At 46.3% G+C, this 25,687-nt stretch overlaps 1 protein-coding gene across 1 annotated transcript in view; it reads left to right on the forward strand.

Moving 5' to 3' along the window:
* Window positions 1–364: 364 nt before the first annotated feature.
* LY86 (lymphocyte antigen 86) overlaps window positions 365–25,687 on the forward strand; it is a 49,251-nt gene continuing 23,928 nt past the window's right edge. Inside the window, exons 1-2 of the mRNA XM_082663166.1 lie at window positions 365–514; window positions 24,850–24,936. Of these exons, the coding sequence (XP_082519292.1) occupies window positions 388–514; window positions 24,850–24,936 (214 nt within the window). The 5' untranslated portion in view covers window positions 365–387. The remainder of the gene's footprint in view (window positions 515–24,849; window positions 24,937–25,687) is intronic.

A 25,687-nucleotide genomic window follows, 5' to 3' on the forward strand; every position in this document is an offset into this window, starting at 1 on the left:
CTGTGGTTTCGCTTTCCTGAGTTCTCTGCCCCACCCGGGGGGCAGGGCTGTAAGGAGGGTGGGGCAGGAAGGAGGGCTCTTTGGGGGCCCAGTTGTAAGGTCCTGCATCACTTGCTAGCCCCTCTCTTTGAAAGCAGAAAGTCAAACATTAGCCACCCCGGACCCAGACGAGCCTGACCCGTTGATTCAAGCGCCAAAGGTTCTGGGGAACAGCATTCAGAGGCCTCAGCTAACTGCCTTTTGCTTCTCAGAGTGGTTCCCCAAGGAGCATCAAATTTGAGAAGTGAAACTGAACATGTCACCCCTTTATGAGAGGAGGGGGAGCACCCTGAGGGCTCTTTCTCTTGGGCCAGTTATTCTTCTGTTGGTCACACACAGGACCTCGCCATGCAGGTGCTCATGGCCGCCTTTCTTGTCTGGACTCTGCTGTCTCCCCAGGGCCGTGGCGGGGAAGCCTGGCCCACACACACGGCCTGCAGGGATGAGAGCTTGCAAGTCCTCTACCAGAGCTGCGGTAAGCGCTTTCTGAATGTCCATTTCTGTTCATGGGGAAATTAAGGCCCACAGATGTGAGCTGCTGGAGTGTTCTGTTGGGGTGGGGGAAGGGTGAGGGGGACAGTGGCCAAACAGGTCTGCGAGGACCCCTGGGAGCCCTGGGCAGAAGCAGCGATCGGCCGGGAGAGAGCTTAGGAGTATGGCAAGAGGAACAGAAAAAGACAGTGAGAGTCTAGATACAGCAATTCATTAACATCACAGAGCCCGAAAAAGGACAGACTGACCGGGGAGTCTACCAAACAGTGAAACATCGCCAGTTCAAGATCAGGAAGAGACGCTTCTGTCGCCTCCCTCGATTGTACGCCCGGGACACCTTGCCAAGTTATTTCATTTGCAAGTTGAGTGAAAAGGTCATTTACGCCAAAGGAGAACACTCCTGTCCTCCTGATGACACTCCCAGAGCTTCTATCAGAGCAGCAACATCATTCATTCATTCAACAAACACTTATCTGGCAGCTGCCGATGCCAGGATTTTCTCTAGGGCTGGACATAACAAAAGGGAATGAGCTACGTTACCCTATGGGGCAAACGTAGATACCAGCCAAAATCGCAATCTAATGAACAGAATGCTGGGAACTGCCGTAATCAGTGTCGGAACCGAGGCTTTGGAGTGTATATTTATCTACTGGAGCTGTTAGAACACCACAGACTGGGAGGCTTAAACAGCAGAAGTGTATCGTCTCACAGTTCTGGAAGCTGCAAGTCCAAGATCAAGTGTCGGAAGGGTTGGTTTCTCCTTAGGCCTCTCTCCTTGGCTTGCAGACGGCCGTCTTCTTCTCCTGTCTTTGCTTGGTCTTTGCTCTGTGCCCACATGTTCCTACTATGTCTGTGTCTCTTCTTATAAGGACATCAGTCATATTGGATCAGGGCCCACAAGTATGACCTCGTTTAACCTTAATCACCCTTTGAAGACCCTTACTCCATATACTGCCATATTTTAAGGTACTGAGGGGTAGGACTTCCACATATGGATGGGGTTGGGGAATTCAGTCCATAAAAGGGGCCTGAGTGGCCAGAAAGCAGCCCAGTCTCAGGATCACAGCTTGAATGAAGATTAGGGGGACTGGCTCATGACATTGTGAAATAGGCCACTTTGGAGGTAGACAGGAGTCAGAATGCTGTTGCACTGTAGGAGGTGGAACGGAGATGCTCTTTAAGCACCCAAGTCGGCTGCATGATAAGCTGAGGAGCAGGGTAGATGTTACACTGAGCAGAAGCTGATCCCTACGGCTGCCACCCAGGGAGCTGCCTCACAGAGGTCCACACTTTACTCTTTTAAAAAGAAGGAACATCGAACATTGAAATGCACACACACATTTTTTTAGCGTAAAAGAGAAGGAATGGCTGGATGCTGGAAGTGTTGATCCCCGGACTCCTGCTCTGCCTGCGGGGATGGGATGCTTTCTGTCTGTTCATTTCAGATGCAGGACCCGAAGCAAGACTCGAGATGAATGCCCTGCTCAGGATTTGTTTTTCCAATTCGCCCTCCCGTGAAGGGTTGCCATGGCTGGTCGATCCCTCAGACCAGCCTGACGCCTGCAGCATTCGTCCAAGCCTGGCAAGCCCCTGCCATGAGAGACGAGAGGAGCAGATGTATAAGGGAAAGAGTGAGAGCTTCTCACCCACCTGCCCAGGGAAGACTCCTCCCTCTGAAGGGGTGGTGGCGCCGTGGGGTCAATGAATGCTGAGCACAAACGCTGCTCCGGGCACTCAGCAAAAGGAATGGCGGAGACGCAGTCCTAGTCCAAGAGTGGTGGGAGGATGAGACAGGCACCAGGGTACAGGCTGTGTGTGAAGGGCTGCAACAGAGGCACAGGTCCGGCACCAGGGGACATGATGGTCGGAGAGGGTGAGATTGGGACCTAAATCCATTGGGGAAAGGTCATCAAGCTTGAGTTCAACCTTAAAGGATGATACAAACAGTAATTATAGCATCTCATGTTCATAGAACGCTTACAGGTGCCGGGCACCGCGCTAAGGGCTTTCTAAGAGTTATTCTCATTTACAGATGTGTAAACTGAGGATTAGAGACGTCAGGTAACTTTTCCGAGGCCACAAAGGTAATAGTAGCAGAATTGCATCCCCAGTGGCATAGAAGAGGCGTTAGGTAAATATTTGTGGAATTAAAATAAATGGATCCCAGGCCTGTCTGACTCCAGAGCCTACTCTGAATCACCTGCCGTCTAGAATTTTGTCAGAAGGCCAATGGAGTGGAGGTGGGCAGCGGGAAGGAGCATTGCGGCAGAGAACAGCGTGTGTGAAGTTCGGGAAACGTGCCCAGGATTAGAGTTCACGGAGCTGCAGTAGGGCTGGGACGTGGGGGAGGGGGAGAGATGAGGTGGGAGATGTGGGCAGAGCCCGGGTGTGATGGGTAATTTTAGTGTCCGTGTGACTGGGCCACGGGATGCCCAGATAGCTGCTTAAACTTCATGTCTGCGTGTGTCTGTGAGGGTGTTTCCTGACGAGGTTAACACTGGAATCAGGGGACTGAGTAATGCACATGGTCCGGCGATGTGAGGGGGCCTCAGCCAACCTGCGAGGGCCTGAGTAGAACACAAAGGCAGAGGAAGGTTGAGTTCACTCTCTGCCCAGCTGCAGACCTGGGGCCCTGATCTCCCACTTGCAGCCCTCCTGGTTGTCAGGCTTCAAACGACACCACCAGCCTTCCTGCCCCATCTGCGGGGGGCAGATCGTGAGACTTCTCAGCCTCCATCCTCATGTGAGCCGGCACCTTGTAATAACTCTCTTTCTAGAATAGAGGCCTATATGTAATTCCATTGGTTCTGTTTCTCTGGAGAGCCCTGACTAATACACCAAGAGACCCAGACAAGGTTGGGCTGTGTCCTTTTGGCAATGAGGAAAGGATTGCGTTTTGGCAAGATTCCTCGGGTAAGGGTAGGAGCGTGGATATGAGACTGAAAACTGTTTGAGGCTTCAGGCAGGATTTGTAGCCTAGAGAATCAATCATCCAGGAAAGAAATCATGGGAGATAAATAGCAGAATTTCAGCAGGCTTCATGTCAGAAGGAATCTTTGGTGTACATTGAGATCAGCAGAGAGGAAAGCAGTGTCCTGGGAGCTCCTCTAGGGATGGGCCTCCCTCCTCTCTTGAGAGCCTTTGAGCTAGCGGGGACTGAATGGCTGCATACCCCTCCGCAGATGGAGGTGCCGCCTCCGCAGCTGGATTCACAGCGGGGCAGCCCCTCGAGGCCTTCGCACTGATGACACAGACATAGCATGTCCTTCAGTTGTGATGCTTCATCCAGGCCTGGGGTTTAGACATCCCTGGGCACATCAGGGGTCCCGACATGTGCACAGATGTGGGAGGATCAGCTGACAAAGATAAAGGATCTACTGTCTTCTGGGTTTAGCGCGGAAAATCCTTCATTTTTCCTTTCTCTTTTTGTTTTATCATTTTAGTGGGAGGGGGGATTTTCAGCTAGAAACTGTTCTGAATAAGACAACAATCCTCGAGGTGAATGAAAGCATTTCATAATCAGTTATGGGGCTCTGAACGCAGACCAGGAAGTGAGCAAAAGTGTCTGAAAAAGCAGAAGTTCTGCTCTGTGCAACCGTTAGTGCTGCAGCAGAGAGAGGGACAGTCTTCATAAAAGCCAAAGGGGGAACAAACGCAGTCAGGGGCCTTTCTTTTGTTAAATCATAAGACAATTTCCAGGGCTAGAAAAAGCCCAGGGGCCCCACCCCACATACATGCCCCAAATGTCCACCAATGTGTTTACTGAGGTGCTGCTTCTACCACACAAAGATGTGACGTGGATCACCAAAGTGCACGTGGTCGGAAGATGAACTAGACGGTAGGGGAAGCGGTGGGGTGGGGAGGGGGAGGGGAATAATAAAGCCGGGGGGGTTGGGGAGGTCAGGACAGTTACAACAGAGGGGGCAGCGGCCTGAGGGATAGGAGCTTGGGGTCTGGAATCATTCCAACCCCTAGGCAATACTCTCTGTTTCCTGTCTTTGATTGTAAAGTGGGTTTCCTTGGTGTTTGGTGGCTTTAAAGGAAGTGCATTGATTCTTTTAGAGTTTTGGAGGCCAGGAGTCCAAAGTCAGTTTCACTTGGTCAAAGGGCACCCTCACTTGGACTCTCCAGGGGAGGATCCTCTCCTTGCTTTGTCCAGCTTCTGCAGCTGCTTCCCTGCATCCTTTGGCCCACTGCCCCCTCCTGCATCTTCAAAGCCGGTAGCATTGCACCTGGCCTCAGCTGTCACATTCCTTCCTTCTTCTGTGTCAAGTCTCCCTCAGCCTCCCTCCTGTGAGGACGCTTGTGATTAGGATAATCTCACGACCTCAGGATCCTTATAGCTTAATCACTTCTGCAAAGTCCTTTTTGCCACTTAAGGTACCATTCACAGGTTCTGGGGATCGGGGCATGGATATCTTTGGGAACAATTATCCAGCACACTACAATAGGGCTAATCATTTTATCGGCATCTCAGGGCTGTGTGAGGATTGAGTGAAAAGGACTGTGTGAACAGTGCTGAGCACATACTATATGCTCAGTAAATCTTTGCTGCTGCTGACTTGTAAGATATTTCACCGTCACAAGAGGTATATTTGACTCTGAGCTCCCCTGAAGCCAGATCAAACAAGGAAATTACACTGTTTACAAAGTCAAACCAGTTTTCAAGGAGATGTCCAGCTTTTCCTGACCCTGGAATAAGCTGTGAGAAGCATTTCTCCCTGGAGCAAGTGGCATCTGGAGAACATCTCTACAAGAGATGCCACAGTGACTCACATCCATGGCTTTTTGTGGTGCCCCTCAGTGTAGACCAGGGGCTCATTACCAAAATGAAACTCAGGATCGATTTTGCAAAAGGCCACAGTAGAACCGTCCTTGAATACAGCACTTGCAGGTCTGGGTTGCTCAAGGGGAATTTGGACACCCATATGAACGGGTGAGCCGCAGGTGCTCCAGGACCCATCCGTAAATACCATTCTTGTGGCCATTCCTGCTGTTATGGGGTTTTTGATAAGGGTTGGAGAGCAGAGATCTAAGTTGTGTTTTCTGGCAAGAGCCTTGAGTGTACACCTCAGTGTTGTCAGTTAACCTGCCTTGACGTCAACCAGGCAGAGAGGAGAGTCATAAAAAGTAAAGGACCTGGGCTTCCCTGGTGGCGCAGTGGTTGGGAGTCTGCCTGCCAATGCAGGGGACACGGGTTCGTGCCCCGGTCCGGGAAGATCCCACATGCCGCGGAGCGGCTGGGCCCGTGAGCCATGGCCGCTGGGCCTGCGCGTCCGGAGCCTGTGCTCCGCAAGTGGAGGGGCCACAACAGTGAGAGACCCGCGTACCACAAAAAAAAAAAAAAAAAAAAAAAATAGTAAAGGACCTGTGACACATGCCCAAATCACTTCATGTCCCCTTTTTGGTTTCTCTGATGCTCACAGTCAACCTGGCCGTTCACTTGGCTCCTGGGGGTCGTCTAGGGCAAAGGTCAGCAAAGGAAGCCCACAGGCCAAATCCCACCTGCTGCCTGTTTTTGAACAGCCCACGAGCTAAGAATGGTTTTTACATTTTTAAATGGCTAAAAAAAAAAAAAATCAAAAGAAGAATAATATTTGTGACATGTGAAAATTATATGAAATTCACATTTCTGTGTCCACAAATAAAGTGTTTTGGAACTGTGCCACAATGGCACAGTGAGGAGTGTGACAGTGACTGAGGGCCCACACAGCCGAAAATATTAAGTATTTGGCCCTTCATCGAAAAAGTTTGCTGCTCCCTAGTCAAGGTCAGAAAGAACCTCTCAAGCTCTTCACCAGATCAGAGCCTCAAGTCCTGGGTCTTCTGGATGATTCTAGCCATAAAGAAACTCCATGGCCAAGTGAACTTGGCAGCAAAACCACCACGACTGCAAAGGACTTGTAGGATCCCGCTGAGAGAATCGTGGTTGCCATAACAATCTCCTGCTTCTGAATAACGTTTTACAATTTATAAAGTTCTTCCACTTGTAAGGTCTCATTCAGTCCTCATGAATAGCCCTAGGAGGTATGAAGGGTGTGTATTTCCATTTTCCAGATATAAAAACAGAAGCACATATATATTAAATATCTTAACAAAGTAACATACCTGAGCCCTTGATACAAACCAACCTAAGTGACTCCATGCCCGGTGACCTAAAGCTGTTATCGCGGAACTCTAATATGGAGTAAAAGCCATGCCAGCTGACCCCAGAAACATAGCGTGGGGACAGGGAGAAGGCACAGCTGAAAAACAAAGGCTTTGGGTGAAGAGGTGAAAACCCTAAGTACTAGCAAAAGGAGGAGGAAAAAGAGGAGGGGGGAGAGGGAGAGGGAAGGAAGACACAGGGAGAAAGGGGGCTGGGCAGGAGAGAGAGTTGTCTTCTGAGTCAAGGGTGGTTTCCCCCTCCCACCCCTCCCCACCAGTCTCCCCTCTCCGCACAAGTTCCGAGCTGGGCCAGTATGGCTCTTCCCAGGTGTCCACCAGGACCTGTAGCAGCCACAGAAGACAAGGAAACTCACATCTGTGTTTATCAGCCTTGGGTACCAAGTCCTCTTTTGCGGCAAGGTGTCTGGAAATGACACCTCCCAAATTAAAAGAAGCAAATGAAAGGCCATTCTCCTATGGGTGAGAACAACATATTTGACGGCAGAGCCCTCCTGCGCAGATGTCATGCTCACCTCATAGGGAAACCCTATTTCCCTCACACCCGAGAGCAGTTTCCTCTGTGAAGAAGCTGGGGGAAGCCCCATCTCCGGCAGTAAGTTGAGGGCTGTGGGTGGTACCTGTGGGACAGACCAGCCACTTGGGATGTCCTAGGGTCAGGGGACCATGGCATCTGATCGCTGTGATTCAAACTTGCAGCCAACACCGGCTCTCGCCCCTTGAAGGGATCAGCTTGGTCCACTTCTGCCCAACTCAGTTTCACTTTATCTGACCTCCAAAAAGTCCTTAATGACAAAGTCAAAATCAGGTCACATGCGCTTGAATAAGCCATAAGGAGAGTCACACAGGACAATGCATCAGACTCTAAGAATGCGAAGCGACGCTGGCCACATTTCCTTCCGAGCAGAGGGTGAACCGCAATGGCCTGGCTGCAGAGCGGAAGGACTTTGATAAAATATCCTAGGAAAAAAATTGTTTTAAACAGCCTGGAAGGAAAGGGAGGGGGAAAACCTCCTTTCCTCAAAGCCTAATAATTCTTCAGTAAACGGAGCATAAAACAAACAAAAGAAGCAATGACATCAAAAAATAATAATATGAATGGAAAACATCACACGCCACGTAGTCATTTAAAAATACTTTAAAAAATTACACGCAGAAAGCAATTTCTCTGTTTATTTTCCTAGATTAATAGGGATATAAATACTGGGCAATTAAAGAAAAGTAAACAGTCAGAGAAACAAAGATGCAACTTCAAAGGGAAAACTTAGGGCCTGCAGGATTCAACAGCTAGTGGCCTTGAGCAGAGTGGGGCCTTTCTACCAAACTTAAAGACAGGAAGTTGATTAAAAAAAAAAAAGAATGTCAACATTGAGATGCAGATTTTGAAAAATGGGAACAGGAAAAAGTCAAAACTGGACAGGAGCTGGAGGGGAAACAGCCCAGCCCACAGATGTGCTTCTGCCAGAGACCCTGTGTTCCTCCCTGTTTCCCTCTGGTTGTTACCATTTATGGCCAAGTCTCCAAGGTGGTGTTACTTCTCCTAAGAGCTTTTTAAGAGATGCTGAGTAACTTACTGAATAGGGACCTATGGAGACAAAAGACCCAAGAGTCTGTGAGTGTAAGAGGCTCTTTCCATCCTCAGGCAAAATCGGAGGGGCAGCTTAGCTCGAGTTTGGGGAGGAGCCTCTTTGGAGAGTTCCGATGGGTGGGGGGGGGGAGGGGGGGGACCGTCCTCCAGCTCTGCAGCTATTTTGGTAAAGACTACAACGCAGAGGACACACTGCAAAAGCAGCCGCCAGTGTGAGGTCCTGGGCCGGGCTGCAGACTTAGGCCGGCAGAAGGGGCAGCGCGGGTCCAAAGCAGCTTTTTTCTTAGAGGCCGAGGAAAGCGAAGGAGAGAGCCCCCTTCCCAGCTCCAGCTCTTCTCGCTGGAGCACCTGGCAGAGCCCGGCAGGTACCGGGCTCCCGTCACCCAGGAGCCCCAGGCTGGCAGCGCCCTCAGCATCACTGGTGAGAGCAGTCGGAAGGCACAAAGCAGGGGCGTACTGGTCAAGCATACAGGTGGGGAGTGGCGGCGGGGGCACCCTCCAAACCTCAACCCTATACAACAGTTCAGGGAAAAGGATAATTGAAAGAAAAGGGCCACCCACCCAGGAACTCTGTGCCATCTGGCTTAGCGTGCGTTCCTTCTCTGGGATGCCTTGTGAAGTGACAGCCCAGGCTCCTGATCTAGTATTTCATTCTGGGGTCCTAGAGTAGCCAGGTGGGCATCCCTGGAAGTACTCTGGGGTCTCCCGGGAAACAAGCGCTATAGAATTCGCGCATGCGTCTGGGTGCGCCCGGGGTGATTCCTGCGCAGTGGGCAATGGGCAAGCCTGTGTCTGCTGGCCTCCTTGTGAGGGATCCAAGAAGGCCGAGTTGTGCCTCCGTGCCTTTTTGAAATTCTGCGCCCGTTTCCCCTGCGGTGCCTCTCCGCTTCCGGAACAGAAGGAAGTAGTAACCAGGCCGGGAGGTAATGGCCAGGAGGAAAATGAAAAAGACCCTTAGCCCAGAAAGCGCTGCTTCCAAGCACAACTTAACAGTGGGAGATTCACACAGGCTGTCTGGGGACCTAGAGTGAGGTCAGTGGGCTCCCTTATTTGAAGCCTGGCATCTCCCCTCTGGCCAGGTGGGAACTGCGCCAGCCCCGGGGACAAATCCAGACGAGAATGATCAGGGTTCCCTCTGCCTGTTCACCGTTAGAATCCTTTCCCGTAGCTGGGAACTTTCTTATTCGGAGGGCTTCTCTGTACGTTTCAGTGCTCAATTTCATGCTTCCCGTACTGAATTAAAAATAGCCCTTTAAACAGTTAAACTCTACTTGCATAATTAATAAATCAAAACTTTGTAAATTTAACAAATTACTTTTATTGCAGGCATATATCCATGGGTCAGAAATTTTTTAATAGAATTCTCTTAAGCATGGAAACAAATACAGCGGATTTCCTTAAATGCTTTAAAATCTTTAAAGGCAGAGGCAAGGCAAGCACAAATTATCGCGGTGATTGTTCCATTTACTATGACCCTTTCCTTAAACTAGTGTCAAAATATCGGTACTAGGCACTTAACTTTATTTCTTTATCATCTTTACATTGATGTTTATTCTTCCCTGTATTCTTATTTTTCTTGGAGTTATAAAAATACTTAGTGCAGTATTTTCCTAGCTGTCTAGTATGTTCCAGACAAAAGATGAATACTATCACTCAGACCAGCCAGGACGCAGGTTTTGAGTTACCAATCAGTTGATCCTAGGCCTGGCGGCACCGGGTCAGCAAGTTGAGGTCTCTGTACTTAAACTTGACCTATACATCCTGAAGAGCTTTTCAGCCCCTTGCTTTCACAGGGTTCCCTGTATCCTGCTGCTCTTTCATCAGTTGATGAGTGTTTTGCTGGGTCATTGTGATGCCATCCTGGCATAATTATGCATTAACCCAGCCTGTCAGCATTGCTGGAAACGTACACCTACCACCCTAATGTCAGAAATACAGTGAGAGGGGTCATTTAGAGGAGATGAAGAAAATTGCCAATGGCTCTCGGTTTACTTGAAGCAGTGGTTGAACAGCAAGTATCAAGTGTCCAATTATGTCTGAGGTTTTAGAGCTGGGAGCCAAAATAATGAGCTAGGAGTGTGTAAACACTGCCTGCTCTCGTAGTCTCAGCGGTGCTGGCTTCCTGCGGGAGCGGACCTTCAGAATTCTGGAAAGCGGTGACAGAGAGAAGACCATGGTTCCCTTCCTGCAAAACTCATCATTTCCTTACATCTCACCCATTCCAGAAGCTATAGAGCTCGGCTCAAACGCTCAAATACACTCATGGAAAAGGCAAATTATGAAGGAAGTGGGTCAGTTGTAATTTACAATAGGAAGTTACAGGGACTATAGCTCTCCTCTCATCTCGAGGAGGAAACTACTATTCAGCTCCATCCGATTGCTGTGTGGGATTGTGGGACCTGGGACATCTAACCTTCTGTTATACTTTTTCAGAAGAAAAGTTCCTAATCTAGAAGGACAACCTCCTAATTTATGAATACAGCAATTAGCCTAAGTGTTTTTTTTTTTAACATCTTTACTGGAGTATAATTGCTTTACAATGGTGTGTTAGTTTCTGCTATATAACAAAATGAATCAGCTATACATATACATACATCCCTATATCTCCTCCCTCTTGTATCTCCCTCCCACCCTTCCTATCCCACCCCTCTAGGTGGTCACAAAGCACCGAGTTGGTATCCCTGTGCTATGCGGCTGCTTCCCACTAGCTATCTATTTTACATTTGGTAGTGTATATATGTCCATGCTACTCTCTCACTTCGTCCCAGCTTACCCTGCCCCCTCCCCGTGTCCTCAGGTCCACTCTCTATGTCTGCGTCTATATTCCTGTCCTGCCCCTAGGTTCTTCAGAACCGTTTTTTTTGTTTGTTTTTGTTTTTTTTTTAGATTCCATATATATGTGTTAGCATACAGTATTTGTTTTTCTCTTTCTGACTTACTTCACTCTGTATGACAGACTCTAGGTCCATCCACCTCACTACAAATAACTCAATTTCGTTTCTTTTTATGGCTGAGTAATATTCCATTGTATATATGTGCCACATCTTCTTTATCCATTCATCTGTCGATGGACACTTATAGCCTAAGTGCTTTTAAACATTGTGCAGGCCAAAAAACACATCTGAAAGCTAGGAGCAAATCAAGCTCTAGCCATTTATGGCCTCTGCTGTAGAGAGGGGAGACTTTAGTCTGGTTATGCCTTTTTTTTTTGCTACCTAGACCCGAATGGCTTCCCTTCCTGGACTCAGAGTATCTCTAAAAAACCATCTTACAGTTCAGTTTTAACAGCACTATCCTCTGTATCAAAGTGACGTCACCACATGGATCCCCAAGATTGCCAAATATGTAAAAGTTAGGTAACCAGTTACTCAATTTGGAATATTCTTGCTGGCCTAAGAATCAAGTATTCAAGTATGTCCAGTCCGTGCTATTTCCATCATCATCCAAACACCTGGAACTGCTAGTTAGATTTTGACCCAGATCTGTTGAAATGCTTCTTGCCACCTACAAACTTCACTAAAATGTGTATTTCTGAAAAAAACGCTAGAAAGCAGGAGGCCTAGAATATAAACTACTCTAAAGATGAAACTATTTCTTTGCATTTGTCTTTGAAACCACAATTAGTTCCATATACATCGTCAATATTCATTATAAAGTAGAGGAATAAGTTTAAGTGTTAAGTTTAGAGTTTCCCGAGAAATGATCAGTGACACAGGAATTGAGTGCAAATTTATTTAAGAAATGACTCTGGGAAGAACCAGAAGAGAGTGAAAAAGTGAGGCAGGGAAGAAAAGGAAGCCAATCCAGGTAACCACTGTGGGCAACTGAAGCCTGGTCCTTCTGGGGACCCCTGGGAGACCCGTGAAACATGCCTTATGGTGGTCAGGTCTGAAGGGAGAAGAAATTGGGGCATTGGTCTAGGAACTTCTATCTGTCATGGTTGTTCCTGGGTACATTGACTCCCCAGCACTACTGGCTTGACAGTGTATAGAACAAGCTCACTCCCACACCCAGAGAAAGCCCTCAGGCAGTCATAGGTATCTCCAGGAAGGCTTTGGAGAGAATAAATCCCCTTTGTGCATTGGAACTTCTCATATACACAAAAGCATTCATGAAGAAGACGCTGACAAAAGAGAGACAAAGACAACCCACAAAAAGTGGCCATTGCAGATGGAACGGGCAAGCTTCTGGTCTCCACATCATGAAAAACTGTCTTGCTATAAAACATCTGGGTACAATGTGACACAAATCTTTTTAAATGCATAGGTAAGCTTGCATGAAAGAACAGGATGTTTCCAAGAGCCAGAGCTAAAAGAAAGCACAAAAGCAGAGTGGAAAGCCAGCACCAAAGCTATGTCTGTCCTCAGAACAGGTGTTTGACTCCGTGGGCCAGAATGTGGCTTCAATGGCTCTGTGAGAGCCTGGCAACCATGCCCTGTGCTGTGCAAGATGGAAATCAATCCCATCATGAAACAAGGACCGTCAAAGGGTTATAGCCACAATTAAAAGTGGACCAAAAAAAAAAAACAAAAACACATTCTTCAGCAAAATGGAAGACAAAGAAACTTATCTGACTCTGCTTGGCCTCTGGAAAAAGTAACTCTTCCCTGAGGAGCAGTAACTCCAGACCTGATATCACCACTGGTTTGGGGCTCAAACCTCTATATACAAAAATGTATATTCCCTTCATGATCCAAGCCTAGAAATGAAATTAAAGTGGGTCTTGACTGGGAATACCTGGTACATACTGACAGAAGAAAATGCAAACTTTCTCTGGAGGAATACATACTCTCAATTCAGGTTTCACATGATTTCTGAAGATTGAGCTCAAGATCCAAAATTTAAAAGCACAAGGAAATAAGCCACCATGAGGGAAAGTCAGCAGAAAAACAAAAAGCAAAATTATAGCCCTATATGTATTAGATTTGGAAAATATAAGATACCGAATATAAAACTGAGAACATGTTATTTGTTTAAAGAAATAAAAGAGGGAATCTAAAACATGAGCCAGGAAAAATACAATGTAAAAAAACACATCTGAAAGATTTGAGAAAGAATCAGAGAAGCCCTTAAAATAAAATATTTAATTGTTGAAATAAAAAAATCATGGCTAGGTTAAAACACAGATTTTAAAATAGCTTAGAGAGAACTAATGAACTGGATGAAAGGTCTGGAGATATGACTCAAAATGCGTCATGGAGAAATCGAGAGATATGAGCTACAGCTATAAAACAAAACAGAGATAATAGGGAAAAGGCAATTTCTGAAGAAAAGTACTGGGATTTCCTGGAATTAATGAAAGACATGAATCTTCAAATTCAGTAAACACAACAATTCCCATGTGGGATTCATAAAAAGAATTCCACAACTAGACCCATCGGAGTAAAACCACAAATTAACAAAGGAAAAAAAAATAACTGGTATAAATATATAGCAAGAGAAATCATGTAGCAAAAAATTATATTTAGACTGATAGCAGATTTTAATATAGCAACAGCAATATACTCAGAGAAAAGAGAAAACAGCAATCGACTTCAACTTCTCTATTTAACTAATTACCACTCAAAAATAAGAGGAAATTAAAGACTTTTTTTGACAAACAAAATCTGGAGTTTGCCACCAAAAGACTTACAGTAATGGAACTTTCTAAGGCAGGGGTCCCCAAGCCCCCAGGCCGTGGACCACTACTAGTCCATAGCCTCTTAGGAACCGGCCCACAAAGCAGGAGGTGAGTGGCGGGTGAGCAAGCGAAGCTTCATCTGCTGCTCCCCATCACTAGCATTACCGCCTGAACCATCACCCTCCCACCCCCACTCCCCCCACCCCCGCACCCCATCTGTGGAAAAATTGTCTTCCACAAAACCGGTCCCTGGTGCCAAAAAGGTTGGGGGCCACTGTTCTAAGGGATACTTCAGAAAGAAATAAAATGTTCCCAGAAATAAGTTCTGAAATGCAAGATGGAATGGGAGAAAAGAATTAATACATTAAAAGAAACAATGAATGATAATAATATCTAATTTGAAACAGGAATGTAGTTGTTTCCTATTGTTGCATAATGAATTACCCTAAAATTTAGCAGTTTAAAACAACAACCATTATTATCCCACAGTTTTTAATGGCTGAATAACTTACATATATATAACTATAATAAAATGTTTATCCATTCATCCATCAATGGACATTTAGATTGTTTCCGTGTCTTGACTATTGTAAATAATACTGCTGTGAACATGGGGGTGCAGATATCTTTCCGAGTTAATGTTTGTGTTTCCTTTGGATCTATTCCCAGAAGTGGAATTGCTAAATCATATGGTAGTTCTATTTTTAATTTTTTGAGGATCTACCAGATTGAATTTTAAAAATAAGCTCTCTGCTCTTTAAAGAAATGTACCTAAAATACAAATCTACAGTGAACATCACACTTAATGGTGAAACATTGGAAACATTCCCTTTAAAACCAAGAACCAGACAAGAGCACCCACCATGACCAGTTATATTGAGCATGACACTGAAGGCCCTCACCAGCACAGTAAATAAAATGTTTAAGGATTTGAAAAGAGGATACAAAATATTATTATATGCATACAATATGACTGTCAACATAGAAAAACCTAATTAAAATTTATTGGAATTAATGGGAGTTGAACTAACAATTTATTTTGAAATCAGTGTATTATATTATTCCAAAAGATAGCTAGCATACGTAGCTTTGGTTAATTCACTTTCACAGATGTAGAATATATCATTATTTGCATAGACTAAAATTATATACATTCTCCTTTTTTTTAATCTTTTTTTTAAACTTATTTATTTTAGTTATTTATTTTTGGATCTGTTGGGTCTTCGTTGCTGAGCATGGGCTTTCTCTAGCTGAGGCGAGCAGGGGCTACTCTTTGTTGTGGTGCACGGGCTCCTCATTGCGGTGGCTTCTCTTGTTGTGAAGCACGGGCTCTAGGTGCACGGGCTTCAGTAGTTGCAGCACGCAGGCTCAGCAGTTGTGGCTTGCGGGCTCTAGAGCCAGGCTCAGTAGTTGTGGTGCACAGGCTTAACTGCTCTGCGGCATTTCGGATCTTCCCGGAGCAGGGATTGAACCCGTGCCCCCTGCATTGGCAGGCAGATTCTTAACCACTGCACCACCAGGGAAGCCCCTATACATTCTCCTTTTAATAAATATTTAGGTTGCCTCCAATTTTTCACAATTACAAACGGTTGTGAGCATCTATTATTTATGTCTCCTTATGTCAGAAAATGCTTCCTAACCCAGGACTTTTCTTTCCATGTCTCTGAGGCTTAATTCGGCCTAGGCAGAGGTATGCAGAAGAATTTCTCTAGTTTAACCAGTTTTGTCTGTAATGTTTCCACACAACAACGGCTTTTAAATGCTCTGTTCTGAAAACACATGAACAGATGGCAAAAAAAAAACAAAAAAGGCTGAACGATATCCAAATGGTTCCAATGATGGCGTGAAGGAGATGGGTGAGGTGTTGAGTCAGGTCCGCTTGAAACTTTGCAGTGATCAGCTCACATGCTGCACTGAACTTGTGTGCAGGTCATTGGGGCAGGTAGTCTGTGGTTATTCAGTAAGTGCGTGACTCATTTATTAATCTGAAGTCAGGTTTCCATGTTATTTTTCATGTCAGTTTGCAATCTTCCAACAGAATTATTTTTATATTTTTAGCAAAAGTATTTTTAATCCTCTAAACAGGAGGAAACTAATAGGATTGTGTTGATTCAGGAAGCAGAGAAATGAGTCCTTTTCTTAATTAGTAATTTATTTTGCTGGCAGAGGATCCAAACTAAAGGCAGCTGGTTCTTTTCTCCTCCAGTATCGACCAGTGAGTGCTTGTAGACCTATGTCATTCCTGTCACGGGATTCTGTTCCTGGGTGGTCCATGCCACACAATGAGAAACATCCTTCTCCTTCCCATCAGGGAGAGCTCTACTGCAAAGCTGGGACATCCAGCAGATTCATTCTGGTTCCATCTCCTAATGTGAGACATGCAAGAATAAGTGGTGAACCAGTTCTGGGAATTCGGACTCCTGCTTCCCGGATTTCAGTACAAGACATCCTGGTGGAAACTCTCATTGGGTACCGACATTGCGGTGGTAGCAGCTGAAGGAGTGAATAACAACAGCGTTACTAAGATTGTGTTTAACCTGCAAAGGGGCCAGGCCAGGTAGTGTGGAGTGAGAGCATGGGAGATACGTCTTGCATGCAGAAGACAGTTTGACTCTATGTTGACTATAAAATGAAAGATTTAGAGTGGACGTGTATCTTTTCTTGAGTTTGTGTTTGGGCCACATAGTATCGTAATTGGGTGATGGAAGTGTTATGCTCCAGGTGAAAGCAGCAGCCTCTTCTGGTTTGTCTTTGTATCCCCAAGGCCTAGTGTTCTTCCTGCCATGTGTCGGGTGCTCAGTAAATGAATGAGAGGCTAAGTTGCAGTTCCCATTCTCCAGCCGCTAAGATGCACTGTCACCCGTAAGACAGGTTCAAGTCTGCTCGTACGCTCATGTTAAGATGTTTTGTGGCGCCGTGACACCCCCTTGGTAACACACAATAAAACTGCATTTAGTGTTTATTGTCCATCTACACTTGAGATGCAAAAGATCAAGCTTAATAGCTTCAAATGGGTCGTTATTTTCCTTGAGACATTTGGCGAGGTGTTTTGGATGGACCCTCATCCTCATTGCCATGTCTCTCCTTTTGGTCTCTAATGCGTATACTATCGCACAAAAACCATCTCCCCCTAAGCTCGTGGAAGCCAAACACAGGTTATTCCTGGGGAGTGGAATTCAGAGGCCAAAAGAGGATGCAGGTTCACACCCCTTCTCCATCAATACTGAGTTCCAACGAAGCCGATTTCCTTTGCAGTTAGAAGCAGACAAGGTGAGGGATCCAGAATTTTGAACTTGGCCGCCCAAACCTACCTTCACACGCAAAAACGCATGCACCAGGCTTACCAGGCAGCCTGCGGGCTGTAGGAATTCTTGCCCTCTGTACAGCTACAAACAGGAGCTGTTCCACTGTGATGGTGTTCATGCATTTTGGTCGTGTTGGGTATCAGGGACCATGTTTAAGCATTTTCAAACACCCACTCTACACGTTCAAGTTGAAGAAACAGAAAGCCAGATTGTATACCCAACTTTGGCCAGGTGAGTCAGTTCCCAATGAAATGCTGACCAAAGAGACTGGAATGGGGGCAGAGCTACTATTATTTGAAATATAATAGCCCATCGGGGAGCTTTGCGGTGCTATTCTATAGTAATAAGATTTGACAGGTGGAGAAAAAAGGAGAGATCAGGAAATAACAGAACAACTAGCTAGAATACATTTACCACCTTGTTAGTCATTTCTTTCTCTTCAGTGGCAGGGAAGGAGGATGAGGGAACGGGGAAGAAACACACCACAACGCATCCAGGACAAAAAAGAGGATATTAATTTTCTGTTGCCATGGTAATGGATTTCCAGCAATGGCTTCTCACCGAAGACTTCCCCCCCCATCCATATTTTTTAGGGATCCATAATGACCCTTGAATGTTATCCTAGGAATCACACAAGAAAATTAAACCCCCCCCCATGAAAATACTGCCATGTAAGAAAGGAAGCTTTCAGATCCGTGCACAACCAGGTCTGTACTGTAAACAGTACAAGCTTGCAGTACAAGCTCACCCAACCTAAAAGAAGAAGTCAAAAGCAAGGTCTGTTTGTTTTGTTTTATTTGCAAAAGAATTCTGAAAGATAGTAGAGGTACATCTGCTAATATTTGGCCTGGGACTAGATTTTCAACCACACTCAGAAACTCCATCCTAAGTGCCAAGGCAAATACCCTGGTTATGATGATGATGAATTAATATGTACTAACACCTTTCCAAAGAGCCTTCCAAGTGTGGGGAAAATCAATCACTGGCTTCAAAACTCAGGCTTCCCAAGTGATCCCTGGCACCCATCACAGATGGACGTGAAAGCCCAGCTTCCCTCCTGGTGTCATCAAACTGCCCAACCTTCTCTCCTTTTCATTTATTTGTCCAACCAGCTGAGATTCGTGGGCATGTCCAGTACTAGATGCTGGTTATGTAAGGATGGATAAATAAGACCGAATTCCTAACCTCCACAGCTTATACCCTAGTGTCGTCGACCTATGCGAGATACAAATCAGCAAGAGTTCCCGCACTTCATGATGATAAAGGTATGATGAAGACGTACAGAGCGAGCCGTGCATGAGAGACCTTAGGAAGGACAGATCTGGAAACTCCAGGGCATCCTGGGAGGAGAGTGGTTGAGCCGGATTGTGAAGATACAAAAGGCAGGAGAGAGACGAACAAGGTTTTCCTATGTGAGATCCAGCCGTCTCTCATTTACTGGAAATTGCCCAAATTTTCATGCTGCAGATAGAGGTAAACAGTTTCAAAAGGTAGAGAATAAAGCGAGAGCCATTTATCCTGCAACTCTGAGTTAGCACCTGCGCTGGAGATACATGAGGTCAGACGCAGTGAGAAGGGGAGAGTAATCAAAAATATAAGAGGATAAAACAGAATGATACATAAGGGAAAAGTTCCACCCTCTTGGGCCTGACCTTGGTTGAGGAGGAAGGACAGTATCATATAAGATAGTGTGTATGTAGTATGAATACTAGGTAGTCTACGCTAAGTAACTGGCATAGATCTAAGTTCGTAGGGGCAGAGAGAAAGAAGCTGGGGGAACAAGGCAACATTTCCCAGAGAGGCCAGGATTTGGACAGAAAGGAGAGAACTGATCGCAGGCAACGAAAGCACAGGTCAGATCCTGTCACGCCCTTCCTCTAGAACCATCGATGGCTCCCCAGGCACCGTTTCTGGCTCACTCTCTATGCTTCCCTGGGACGAGGACAGCCCTATCTATAATACTTCTAAAAACTAAGTTGGCTTTTTCTCACCCTCAGCCCCTTTTATATGAGCCAGTTTCTTAAGATAAATCTCTCGATAGATATTATATATATTATATTTCTATATATGTACATGATAAATACCCTCTATGTGTTGTATCTGTGTCTATGTCTAGCTAGCTAGCTAGATATCATCTCTATATATCCTATTGCTTCTGCTTCTCTGAAAAACTGTAATATATCGGGTTTTATTAAAGAGCAAGAAGCTATCCAGTGCTATTTTATTAACCAACCAGAAGCAGATCAGCTTTGCTCACATTCTGTTTGCCCAAGTTTTTCTTCTCTCCATAAACCATTAGAGTCGATTTCACCAGTGCATCCGAGCGATGTGCTGACAGTAAGTCCCTCCGCTGTCTCTGTTGTCCTTCTCTACCCTCCCCAAGCCATGCCTCTATTGGAAACGTGCCATAAAACATGCCGTGGAATATCGAACTCCCCTGGAGCAGCCTGTTTTCTGCCAACAGCACACGGAGGAAGCGATATCAGCTCCTAAAGTCATGGGTTAAGGGATGGGTGGGTTAAGGGATGTTAGAAGAAAGTCAGTGCTCTGGATCTCAGGATGTAGCCCACCTAAGTGCTGGAGGGGAGCACAGAGAAAGAGGGAAGGAGTGGGAGGGAGAAAGAGAGAAAGAAGGAGAAAGAGAGAGAGGCTACCTTCACACAGCAGGAAGGTCGTGGACAGCCTTGGATGGACTTGGACGTGAATGTGGGGAAGGCTAGTGGAGGGGAGGCCGGAGGGGTGTCAGCTCTTTTTCAGGGTGACACTGCTGTCGGAATTCCACCCTCCCCACCACGGGAGCAGGAAAGCCAATTCTTCACCCACTTTGCAACAATATTTAAAACCTAAGCAATAGAACTCCAAGCACACGTGCGCACACGTGAACAAGTGTGAGTAACACTAGTCAAATCTGAAAGAGCCCTGTGGGTTGTACCAGCATTGGTCTCTTTGTTTTGATACTGTACTATGCGTAAGATGTCACCGTGGCGGGGAAGCTGGGTGAAGGGTACCTGAAACTTCTATCTTTTTGCAACTTCCTGTGAGAATATAATGATTTCGAAATACAAAAATTTTGTAAAAGCCTCAAGCAGAGCTATGAAATTGGAAAATGAGACTCGCAGCATGAGAGACAGCCCCCCGTCCTCTGTCCTTCAAACCATGAAACCAGCAGCACAGAGGATGGACACAGGGCACAGAGCAACAACCACGGACTCGAGGACCTAGGGATGCGTGGCTCGCCCGAGACACACCGGCTCCTGGCCCCACCAGGCCCTCGGCCCCGCCATCCTCGGGGAGGAACTGCACTTCCAGAGGCTGAGTTTTGTCTTCTTCTCCCTGATTCCAGCTGAGAGCCCAACGCTGGCCAGAAATACCCCAGGCCAGCTCATCCTCTCCTGGACAACTGCCCAGGGCCAGCCCTGCCAGGGAGAGCACAGGCAACGAACAGAACTCAAGGCCCAAGAATGGCTCTGAAGCTGAGATGTGTAAAGAACCTGCACATGCTAAACCTTACCCGTTTATCCAAGTCTATGCTACTCCATGAAGGCGCATGAAACAGTTCCAGGACGCATTTGACTGCCCTTAGCAGGAATGCAGATGCCGCTGGCTGCTTCCCCAGCCTCTCTCCCCACCCACCGAGGGATTTCCTGTCAGCCGTTTGGAGGAGTCTGCCTTCCAGGCACACCTGTCCCTGGTGTGTGTGGACAGCAGGGCAGGTCGCGGCGCATCGGCCTCGCCCACTGTAACTGCGGGCCTCTCTTAGGCAGAAGTCACACATGAGGACAGAACAGACAGAAAGGGGGTATAGCTTAGAGGCAAAGGAAAACATATTTTCCATGAACAGGTCATATATTTTCCTATGAAGCTTTGCCTCCTTCCTCAGTCCATTCACTGCTATACATTGAAGTGTCTGGAAGAAACATTTATCTCTGCGCTCGAAGCCCAGGAACGCCAGCTCTCAGTAACTTTCCCATTTTATTCTTTCAGAGAATCCACATTCGGATAATCCAGCGTATATGTGCTCAAAATTACCTGAGGCAAGTGTCCAAGGAAAAATCCCCCCACCCTTGCCCCCAGTCAATTCTTACACTGTATAAGGAGAACTCCTTTAAAAATGCAACCCACTGTCTTGAATTTTGGTAGGTGATTCTGAGGCATTTGTCTGGCAATTGAGAAAGCAATTCTTTAAAGCAATGGTTCTCCACCAGGCGAGTTTGTCCCCCAGGGGATATTTGGCAATGTCTGTAACCTATTTGGGCTGGAATTGGGGCTGGGATGTTACTGGTTTCTGGTGGGTAGAGGTGTTGCTGCACAGGACAGCCACCCCCCAAAAAAGATTTCTGACCCAAAATGTCAATAGTGACAAGGTTGAGAAATCTGGCTTTAAAGTTCTGCACAAGTTGATTACAGATAACCTCTATTATTCATTCAACAAACCACTACTTGGAACCTAGTATAATCTTAAGATATTATGCTGGGCCCTGAAGCAGGGGAGCCTGCCTTGAAGCATCTAGTAGAGGTTTACAGGAAAATATAATGTCGTGTAAAGCAGCGGTCCCCAGTGTTTTTGGCACCAGGGACTGGTTTCGTGGAAGACGGTTTTTCCACAGACAGGGGGTGGGGGGTTTGGGGGTGTGGGGGTGGTGCACGCGGTAATGGGAGCCATGGGGAGCACCAGATGAAGCTTCACTTACTTGCCCGCCGCTCACCTCGTGCCGCGTGGCCCCGGTTCTTAACAGACCTTGGACGCTATCGGTCCAGAGCGCATGGGTTGGGGACCCCTGGTATAGAGCATGCCAAGCGCCAGTGTGAAAATACAAGTCAAAAGAGGAAAGGCTATAAGTGTGCGAGGCTGGGATTGGGGGGATGGGAGGAACGGATGTCATTTTCCCCAAGACAACTGCAAAGTGCATACTCACTCCCAAATATAAAATTCACTCTTAAATATAAAATTTGCTCTCAAATATAAAATTGAAATAACTGCTAGAAAAGAGCACCAAAGCCCTAAGCACTTTTTAAGCAATCTTTCTGTTTTTATACTCACATCCTCAGAGAGGAGCAATCTGCTGCTTCCTTTTTAACTTTGTTTCTTATTAAGATTATTTTCCTAACAAGAATATTTTTCCAGTGCCAGGGAGATGTTTATTTCCTTCTCCTGCCCTTGGTTTATTCTCTCCATCTATACATTTAAAATATTGATAAGCACAGTGTCATTTTGCACCTGCTAATTAGCTAAGCGACACACGGTTAGCCTCTTTTACCTTTCCGCAGATCGCAACTTCAATTCGCTCACAATTTTGAGGATGCTCGTTCCCAAACGTCTGTTCGTTGGTCTCTTTCGATCCCGAGGGCCAAATGTGTGGCAGAAACAATTGTCTCCTTACCCCCTGGTCCCATTTTCCAAGACGAAAGAAACCCTGGGATGACACGAAGATGCCAGTGAAGAAGTAAACTAAGCATAAGAGAAAATGGCTTTTATCCCCCCAGAAAATTAGTGACCAGATCGTAGGGGGGTTCATCAAACGAAAGTGCACCTAGATTGATTCGCAAGGCTGAATTGCCTAGTGCTCATTTCCACGGCAGATATCACAGACAGTTATATGCCCTCCAGGTCGGCGATGTGGGTGATTAAACGGTCTGGAACACTCCCATCGACAATGTGAGCTCATAGCTAAGCCGAAATTGAAGCCAGTTATGAAACAGAACCGCCAGATGCCATATGTCTGCATGCAAATGCCATATGTCTGCATGCAAATGTTCCAGGCGATCTTACTAATCAGAAACTTAGCATACGTCTTCAAGGCTCTACTTGTGAGTGCCTCTGTGCAGTACTGGGTGGCAACTTCTTATTTATTTGTTTTTAAGTCTGGGTTTGAACCTTGACTCTGCCACGTTCTAGTTCTTGAACCTAGGTAAGTCAGCACCACCTCTCTGAGTCTTTATTTTCCCACCTGTGAAATAAGGACAGTCACGCCTATCTCTCAAGATTGTCATTCATTCTATCAGTCTAGGTCCGGTCAGGAATTCAGAGACCCTGTCAGTCATCTCCACGGAGAAAATTTAATACAGAGTGTTGGTTAAGCAGTTGTTAGAGAACCAGAAAAGCAGAAGGAAGCAGTGAGGAAGCAGCTGCTCCCAGAGGGCTATGAGCAGAGGACAGAGGTTAGGGTTGTTAGAAGCTGGAAGCTTGAAAGAAGGGCCTGAGGTGCTGAGACGCTGCCAGCTGGGGAAGGGGTGATGGCCTCCGAGGTACCGTCATCACAGAAGCTTGGAGCCAGTAGAGCTGAGCCTCAGCTGATGCCAAGACGGTGCAAAACTCCAATAATAAAAAAATAAGGCAAAATAAATAAAGTGTAGTATAAAGTAAAAAAAAAAAAGAGAGAGAGAGAGGGAGAGCTGGACACTGGAACCAACAGCCACTGCCAGGGTGACAGGCCATCGCCGGGCAACACGCTCAAGCATCAGCAAGCAGGGAAGAAGAAGCAAGTCCTTCGCCCGCTCAGCCCCAGTCTGACCTCCGGCACATCTCTGGCAGGTGGCAAAGGAGAAACGTGGTTGAAGAGCGCCCCCAGCTTCACACAGCAGAGCCCTGAAGGGTGGATTTGAAGCTGAGGCAGCTTCATACGTAGCCCATTCATCCGCTCATGTGTGCATTTATGGAGTGTCCGACTGCAGGGCTCTGTGCTAGGCACTGGGGAGTCGGAAGAATTAAGTCGATAGCTCACAAAGTGCACAGTTCAGTGACTCACATAACACAGACTCTCAGTTAAAATCAGTCGTCCTCTCTGGGGCCCAGTGGGAAACATGAAGGAAAAGGACATGGAAAGCAAAACAATACAAACAAAACAAACACTGGCTCTTGCCTCTAGGAGCTCTGTGTTTAGGTTAATTGTTGTGGGACAAGTCAAAGAGCAAAGTACAAAGTCATACGTGCTTGTATACTTTAAAAAGTATTTCGAAAAAAAAAAAAATTGGGGCTTCCCTGGTGGCGCAGTGGTTGAGAGTCCGCCTGCCGATGCAGGGGACACGGGTTCGTGCCCCGGTCTGGGAAGATCCCACATGCCGCGGAGCGGCTGGGCCCGTGAGCCATGGCCACTGAGCCTGCGCGTCCAGAGCCTGTGCTCCGCAACGGGAGAGGCCACAACCGTGAGAGGCCCGCGTACCGCAAAAAAAAAAAAAAAAAAAAAAAAAAAGTATTTCGTATACAGGAAGGAAGGAAGGGAGGAAGGGAGGAATAAAACAGGTATTGAGGACATGGGGAGGGGGAAGGGAAAGCTGGGACGAAGTGAGAGAGTGGCATGGACGTATCTATACTACCAAACGTAAAATAGATAGCTAGTGGGAAGCAGCCGCATAGCACAGGGAGATCAGCTCGGTGCTCTGTGACCACCTAGAGGGGTGGGATGCGGGGGGAGGGAGACGCAAGAGGGAAGGGATATGGGGATATATGTATATGTATAGCTGATTCACTTTGTTATACAGCAGAAACTAACACACCATTGTAAAGCAATTATACTCCAATAAAGATGTTAAAATAAATAATAATAATTAAAAAAAGAAAAAAGAATTGCTGTGCATTTTGAATACGAGCTTGCAGCATGTGCAGTGTCCTCACGCCTAATCTGCTGTCTTCTTCTTGGCAGACGCATTACAAGATTTTGGCTTCTCTGTTGACCAGTGTCTCAAACAAGTAAAACCAAATATCAACATCAGATTTGGAATCATTCTGAGTAAGTAAAAATTATTGACATAATATAAAACATTACACAACCTCTTCGCGGCCCAGACGCCCAGTTGCCCGTGTTTACTGTGGCGGCTGTGGCGACACCACTGCCCCCATCACTCTCTGGAATTAACTCTAGTGCCATTTTCGTCTTCATTTCTCTCTCTGGGTAATATCCAGATAGAGCAGAACTCTCACTTAATGCTGTGCTTTTGTACCAAAAAGACCCCAGGCACTCATTTGGGTATTACAAGCACCTGGAATCAGTATATGCAGCAAAATAAAGAAAATATTTTGAGCCTAAATATTGGTGTCTGCTTGAGAGACCTTTTTTGCTTAGTTATCTCAGCCCCAAACAAGCCACAACCAGCAGCATGGTTTATCTTTGCATTATTTCATTCCCCAAATAGCTCTTATAAGTTCTTAAACCTTGACACAGGCAAAGACATGGAATATCTTCTCCCTGCACCCCAATCCGTGAGCCAGAATGCTTTCTGATTGTTTATTTTTACGTGGTCGTGTCATTACATGTGGTTGGTCATTACATTGCTATAGCTGCTAGTGTATCTCCTTTCTAACACAGATTCATCAAAACCAGGGCAGAAGGAGTTAATAAACTGAGCATGTGGGATCGCTCCAGAGAAACGGAGGGAACATTCCGGAGGCCAAGAACTCTCATGCATCTTCATATGTCCAGACCCTGCACAGCCTCTGGGCTCTATACCAGCAGCTCCATGGATGCTTTAGGGAGAGACAGA

The sequence above is a fragment of the Grampus griseus genome (genome assembly GCF_964374135.1).
Source record: "Grampus griseus genome assembly, chromosome: 10".
Taxonomy (NCBI): domain Eukaryota; kingdom Metazoa; phylum Chordata; class Mammalia; order Artiodactyla; family Delphinidae; genus Grampus; species Grampus griseus.